Consider the following 7564-nt stretch of genomic DNA (forward strand, 5'->3'; position numbering starts at 1 on the left):
TTGTTTATCTGCTTTATCACATGTAAATGAATGCTGTTGGTCGATTACAAGCAAAACACTGTTTATTGCAGTGTCACAAAATTCAATTTGACAAGACTAAATTACTGTAATTTAATTAATTTTGTTTCCCAGGGTGTCTAGTTGTTCTACAGTAAATTCAAAGATAGTACTGTATAACATTTAAGTAGTGAATGTATATGTAAATAGAAAAACATACTTTAAAAAAATCTTATAGTTTTTAAAATAAATGCTGTGTATTTTTTCTTATGTACTTTTTCTTGAATTGAAATTATAGATAAGACATTTATACATATACTTCATCACACAGAGAAACTCTCAAAGCAATCCCTCGAGAACTGATGAGGAGTGTACAGAGTATTAAAATTTGCGTTGTAGTCAGAATAATTCTGGAACCTCAATAATTCGCTGCACGAATGCACAGTGGAATTATATTCGGCAGAGGAAAACTGTGCTGAGAAGAGTCACCAGGACCATGATGACAGTCTGACCTTTTGTGTTGTTAGTTTAATAGGTTTAAAATGTTCTCTTAAGTAAACGTTTTCAGAAGCCATCATGATTACATGTAAATATTAACATTTAAACATACAATGTCTTTGTCAGTGTTCTGTGTTTCAGGGAAAAGGGGATATGTTCTCTCTATACAAAAAACAGGACTACTTTATTTTGTTACTGTCTTAAGTGTCTCATGTTAAGTTTTAAATAGAAAAAAAAAAGCATTTTTCCCTGCTTAGAGCAATATATTTAGCATAATGTAAAACACTAATAAATTAGTTAAATGAACAGATTTTTTTTGTGTTCTTTGTGCCTTGAAATTTTGGCCTGAAACAAAAGGTGTGACATGGATTTAATAAAGTGGTAAAGCTTACAAAAACATGTTGTGTTTACATGGACCTCATTTTTAGTCTGAACATACAGGGGGAAAAAAAAAAAAAAAAAAAAAAACAGGAATGTTTAACAAAACCGGATTGAAAAACAAGTGTTTTTTTTCTTTTTTTTTTCTTTTTTACACGGGCCTCTCTCTGTTGCAACACAAACTCCTTTTTACATGAATTTGGACTGTAAAAATTACGTGGTTTGGTGCCATGGCATACAGGCAATAAAGCCAGTACAGCACGCAGTAAAAAATGTGTAAAATTACTCAGTTATGGAGGGACAGCGAAGAGCATCACATTTTGCACATGCTGCGAGAACCTGAATGGCCGTGAATCGAGGGGGATGACAGCTGCCCATCCGCTGCTAGTCATTTTGACCCTTCAGTGCACAAGAGTACAGTACAGTACAGTAGAGTACCCAAAAATCTGCATAACGAGCGCATTGCACTCATACTTAGAAGTGCCTTGTTTCAGTTCTCAACGGGAGCCTTGGTGACACAAAGCATGTGGCTCAGAAGTCGCATGAGCCTTTATCTGTAGTAATAATAATGAGTCCTAATGCATCAGCAACAACTATAATAATAATATTATTAACCTATAATAATTATTACATTTACTTTACTTGAGACTTGCATGTCTGCAGCTATCATGTCTCCTTCTCTCAATCAATGTAATGCATAAATTGTACTTTTGCTGAGATGTACGTCGCTTTGCTGCGCCTGCTAAATGAATAATGTAATAATAATAATAGTAATAATAAAAATAATAATAATAATAGTAAGTCTGAGGTGAAGCCGCACCTCTCAAAAGCCCAACTTGAAGCAAGAGTTAAAGCACAGAACGAGTCTAAGACAACTTACGAATTACCTTGGCTCAATTGATTTACTGTTGTTTTACCGCAAATGAGGTTACCAGTGGTCGCAGTAAACAAGCACCCCTCACCTGTAGAGATATTCATATTGAGTCTATGGTGTAGGAGACGATCGGTTCTAATGAAAAGTACTTTTTCTTTCTCTGACAGCACGCTTGAAACTCTAAGATTTTTGTGTCTAATCCTTTAAATTCAAATTAGTACAGATTCTGTGTCAGCAACGGATTTTCTAAAGCAGGATCGCGGTGGTCCGTTCCCTTGAGAAAACATCGGGTGCGTGCGTTGTAACACTGTTACGGCTACTTAGACGATACACTTTGTTTGCTTAACTGGTTAAACGTCATTTTGCAACCGGATACGGAATCTCGATACGGGTGATACGTGTACATGACGCACACTGAAAGCCGCCTATGCTGGAGACGGTTCGCGACAGGCGCAGTGCATTGTGGGAGCTTCCGGTTCTCTCCGTGTGACATTGGAGCGGTGAGGTAACGTGCTGTTCCAGGTGAGTGCTACTCCGGACGACCACTTTAGACAGTGATTTTACAGAGACCGCCGTGAAAGTAGTAAAAGACTGTCACTGCTGTCTCAGTGTCAACACAGAGGCATGTTTGAAGACTTTATAAAACAGAGTTTCACGCAAGTTTGCGCTGAATGTCTTGGTTCGGTTCTTGACTTTAAGTACAGTACCTGCAGGTTGGTTGGCAACCTGGTCAAGCCAGATACTTACCTAAATTAATACAGTAAGAATATCCTGCTGTATCAGTAGGTATATCATAAAGTTCATTAAGTCACTTTAGGCAAAGGTGCCAATATGTCTCACATATCAGGCAGGGCACCAGAATGACCCAGTCACGATGTAATTCATTGCCTTTCCCCTCTAGCTCAGGTGAGAGAAATGCCACTTATTCCAGCTTGTTTTGGTCGATTCCAGATTTCTCAGCTTGTGCCTGGAAAGAGTTTGTCCGGATGGGTGCGACCACATCCAGTCCTGCGGCAACAGTGAGCGCCGAGGGAATGGCAGCCCCTCATCTCAGCCTTGATGCGAAACAGCCTTCCTCTGATGCTGTTCACAAAGCACATCCTGGAGGTAGGAGTATTCTTCTCTCTGTCAGTGACAGTTACACTTGCTAATTGCTTGATACTGAATTGCACTCTGGTTAAAGTTTGTAAAATGCCTTGAATCACCTGTATGAATGAGTCTTAACTTATTGACGCCCCTTTGGATCAGCGTCTCTAATGCATGCTGTAATGTAGCCTAATATTTCCTTAGATTACTCAGTTTTATTTCATGTTTTTTTTCTTTCTTTAATTCATTTGTTAGCCTCGATATTTTTGTCCCCAGGTATCACTTTTATGCTGTTTTTAAGTCGTATACAAGTTCCTCATATTTTCCTTTTTTACTTGGTAGTCCAGATTCTAGTAGTTCCATTCTCATTTTGGCATACTGGATTATGGGTACTTTTGCTTTGAATTAATCTGTGAATTTTACATTAAATGAATCATAAAATTTAAATGGTGTTAGGGTCAAATAGCGGTGTATGTAATTTTGTTTTAATTGCAAAACACTTGCGAAAGTCAAAATTTGTGATGAAGTTGTAAAATTTCCCTTCATAGATGATGAAAGAATGCATCTATTTAGATTTCTCAGTGGCTACAAAGGATATCTGGTGCATCTTTCTAATGCATGAAATCACTTAATTTTATTGAATCTCAGCTTCCCTCTCAGGGACCCCCCCACCGGAGTGTCCCATGCACAAGGCGGTACCTGCTGCTGCAGCTGAAGTGGTTGGGGCCCCCTCTGCCGGGCCTGCACATCAAGATCGGGCTTATGAATTTGTGGAGTGTCCTATGAGGGCTGCCTCTGGGTCCCCCAAAGATCTTGGTGACATTGATCCTGCAAACATGGTGTGTGAAAAATAGAAACTGCAGCTCCACTGTGTGCACAAGATAAGCTCTGATTTGCTTTATGTTGTCCTCTTAATTTGTTTATGGCAGGTAGTGAAGCTGACATTTAAATCAAGGTGATGTGAGACATCGATACTAACACAGTAATTTCCTGGTTAATGTTTGGTTTAGGGACCAAAAACCCTGCTGGTAGCTGCACCTGTGATTATTGGTTATGCCCTGTCCTCTGAGGTCTTAAGACTGGAACTGTTTTAGTTAAATGGTTGAGAAAAAGGAAAGTATATTTATTTTAGTATAAATTTTGTTAAAATACATTAAAAATAAGCACCAGAGTTGCATAATGGGGGGGTGACTTTTACTTTTGTCAGTTATCTGCATATGATTCCAAATGTTCCATAAAGCACATTATTATGTATTGCTCTGCTTGCACAAATGCCAGTATTAGTGGTATGTCACACAGGTTCAGTTGCAGACATTAGTGAATTCATACTTATGATAGTGTGGTTGCTAAAGTGAGCACTGGCAAACATGGTCCAAAATCGGTGTTTATTGAAGTGCACCACTTCTGGCATTAGCTAGGTAATGACTGTCCCTTTTTTCATGTTTTTTCATCTTTCAGATGCCCCCACCAAACCAGCTTCCTGCTCCTGATCAGCCATTTTCTCTGGGTATGACCCGGGAGGAGTCCACAATTCCACGTGCTGGAACACACAAGAACTGGGTCTACCCTTCTGAACAGATGTTCTGGAATGCTATGCTTCGCAAGGGGTGGGTAACTGATTACATGAGGACTAAATCAAGGGCAGTAGTGCAGCTTATGTTTATTTCTTCAGGTTGTTCTGATGAAGGCACCGTGTCTCATGGTAATTAAAGCAATCCCATTTGCAGGTGGCGTTGGAAGGATGATGATCTTACCCAACGGGACATGACAAACATCATCAAAATTCACAACCAAAACAACGAGCAGGCATGGCAAGAAATCCTGAAATGGGAAGCACTCCATGTAAAGTGAGTTTGACTGCAGTTTTCCTCTGTAACTAAAAGTCGTGCAGGAAATGGGACTGGAAGGTTGTTGGTTTAAGCCCTCGGACTTGTTCTTGATATATTACTGCAGGCTTATGGGTATAGATAAATAACAGTTAATGATAAAATACTGATGTAACAAGAGATTAGAAAGAGTATAAGATAATTTTATTTTTCCCAGGGTTGGAGCATTAGTGTTTACTTATATTTGTTGAAAATAAATTTCCTTTGTTTTCTTTTTAAGGGAGTGTCCATGTGGACCTTCTCTGAAACGGTTTGGAGGGAAAGCTAAGGAGTTCTCTCCAAGGGCCAGGATTCGTAGTCTAATGGGGTAAGCTTTGATTTGCTTACCCCACAGTACAGTTGCCATTCCCAAGTCTGTATGTCTGTCCCACCACTACAAATTGGTATGAGAAATACAAATCATTTTAACCCGTATATTTGTTTGTGAAGTAGAAAATGGAGGGTCCACATTAATGTTATTTATCTTTTTTCCAGCTACGAGTTGCCATTTGACAGACATGACTGGATAGTAGACCGCTGTGGGAAAGAAGTGCGATATGTTATTGATTACTATGATGGAGGTGAGGTGGACAAGCACACGTACCAGTTCACCATCCTCGATGTACGCCCTGCATTCGATTCTCTTGGAGCTGTGTGGGATCGCATGAAAGTAGCTTGGTGGAGGTGGAGCTCATAAGTTCATGCTTTACAGTTTGGGGATAAAGGGAAATTGAAATTAATAGAAAGTTTGACTCTGTATTAAGTGAAGGTAACGTTGCTGCCGGCAGTGCACAAGAAGCATACTAATCTAAGAAGTGTGCAACCAGTATGCAATAAACCACTGAGCTCTTGAGGGACACCTGTTACAGACAATGGATGCAGGTGAAACAGGTTTTATCATCAGTGAACGTTTTGTTTTTAATTAACATCCATACCTTCATTACATTTAATTTCTCTTCTGAAAAATACATACATTCATTTGTGCTGTGTGTGAACTGTTATAACAAGTTAACTTTGATTAGCAAATTATTGCTGCCTTAGCAGTTAAGTCAACTGATTTGGATTACAATTTACATGTTCCATACAAGTTAATGCCCACTTGCAAATGTTAACCAGCAGTCTTTCATTTTAAAAAATTTCATCAAATCATTAATCTGAATTAAATAGGAAATATTGTATTAATACTAACCTTTTCTTTTACTTGGAACCTATCGTGCAGTTTTTTTGTTCAGAGAATTGCAAATACTCAAACATGTTTGTCCAGTAGTGGAAACCTCTAGTCTATCAAGTTTTTGTCCAAATAATGTAAAATGACTTTACCTGTGCAGAGTTCATGTTCGCCCTGATTTTGGTCACTTTTTCTGACTAAGCTGGTTCTGATGTACCTTGAATACATTCAGCTGGGTGAATTTGAGTTTGGTGAAACAAGATGAATTTTAACATTCATCATTCAGTTTTATTGATTGCAGTAGAATACATTTTCTGTTTCATGAGCCTGAAGGCAAACTCCATTGATTTATGCAAATGTATCACTTGGTTTGCAATGGCAGGCTTTCATTAATTTTTTTTTTTTTTTTTTTTTCCGTGAGTCTCATGAGTGTATATTACTTGTATAATACTTCATAACCACTTTCTGGAAGGATATGTTATCAATGGGATTTTCCATTTTGGTTCACTGTACCTTTTTAGTGTTTATAATGGCACTGTGTGCTATGTTGAATGTCTGAAATGTGAATGTTTGTAATGTACATTTTCAGTTTTGGAAAAAAATTTTCTGAGGATTTCTTGAGGTATCAGTACCTTGGGGTCAGTGCAGCAGATTTAAATTTTCTCATTTTCTTTCCACTATAAAGGTAGGAGTGACTAACTCCAGATACTGTTTATGTTCTGTGGAGTGTATCTTTATGGGCTAAAAACAGGGAAAACCCAAAGATACAGTCTAACAGAAGATTTTGTGGGACAAGTGAACATTGTCACCATTTTTCTGCTTTTTTGAGAGGACATTAGAAACAACATGACTTCTGGTAAAAAAAATATATTTTTTGTCTCTATTAGTTTCTAAGACTTGGTGCACTCATGAATTCGTACTTGCGTCCATCAGAAACAACTGGATTGATAAAAAGTAGTCAGTATTCTTTTGATTCAGAATTTTAAAATTAAGCATACAATGTCAGAAATTTCACCATAGGTTTATTAAGCCTCTGCTTCAGAATTGTAATCCTGATGGAAAACTTATTTATGAAAACGGTTTTGTTGCTATACAAATACTGTTTACAAACATTAAATAAAATGTGCACATTTTCTATTGCTCTTGTGTGTGTATTGCTCAGATCTGCGTTTTGCAGTTGATACATTCTTTATCCATTCATTGTCAACAACCGCTTGTCCCGAGCGGGGTCGCAGTGGTCCAGAGCCTATCCTGCAGACTTAGTGTGCCAGGCAGGATACACCTTGTACCAGTCTGTCACAGGGCACATGATAATATTGGGATTTTAATGTTTTATCATAACCTGTTGTACGCTGTTTCACAGACACACACAGTCGCTCTTGTTGTAGCTGTGTGTTGCTACAAAGACACTTTAAACCAGCAGATGAGGCAGTCGATTCGCAGGGAGATGCAGCTTACGTCAAAAGTTACAAAAACCATCTTTTAGTACTATTTCAAAAAACTATTTTTATGGTAAATTTTTATAAAACTGTTCATATGTATACTGACAGAACAAATTACAAATTATATTGCGAAATTTCCAAAGAGCACATAATATTTCTGTTGATTTATACTGATTATTGAATTTCTGACTTGTGTTACTGAATAAACGTTTTAAACAACTAGGGGGGAAAAAAGGGGGGGAAACACATTACACAT

General features: G+C 37.9%; 1 protein-coding gene across 1 annotated transcript; it reads left to right on the top strand.

Annotated features, from left to right (window-relative positions):
• The first annotated feature begins 2204 nt into the window (after nucleotides 1-2204).
• On the top strand, nucleotides 2205-6994 carry LOC108935039 (cytochrome c-type heme lyase-like). The gene is made up of 7 exons (XM_018753293.2): nucleotides 2205-2269; nucleotides 2699-2854; nucleotides 3482-3672; nucleotides 4292-4440; nucleotides 4561-4680; nucleotides 4940-5026; nucleotides 5194-6994. Exons 2-7 carry the CDS (start codon nucleotides 2734-2736, stop codon nucleotides 5393-5395), a joined length of 870 nt encoding a protein of 289 aa, XP_018608809.1. The 5' UTR covers nucleotides 2205-2269; nucleotides 2699-2733; the 3' UTR covers nucleotides 5396-6994.
• Nucleotides 6995-7564: the final 570 nt, after the last annotated feature.

The sequence above is a fragment of the Scleropages formosus genome, chromosome 3 (assembly GCF_900964775.1).
Source record: "Scleropages formosus chromosome 3, fSclFor1.1, whole genome shotgun sequence".
NCBI classification, from domain to species: Eukaryota; Metazoa; Chordata; class Actinopteri; order Osteoglossiformes; family Osteoglossidae; genus Scleropages; species Scleropages formosus.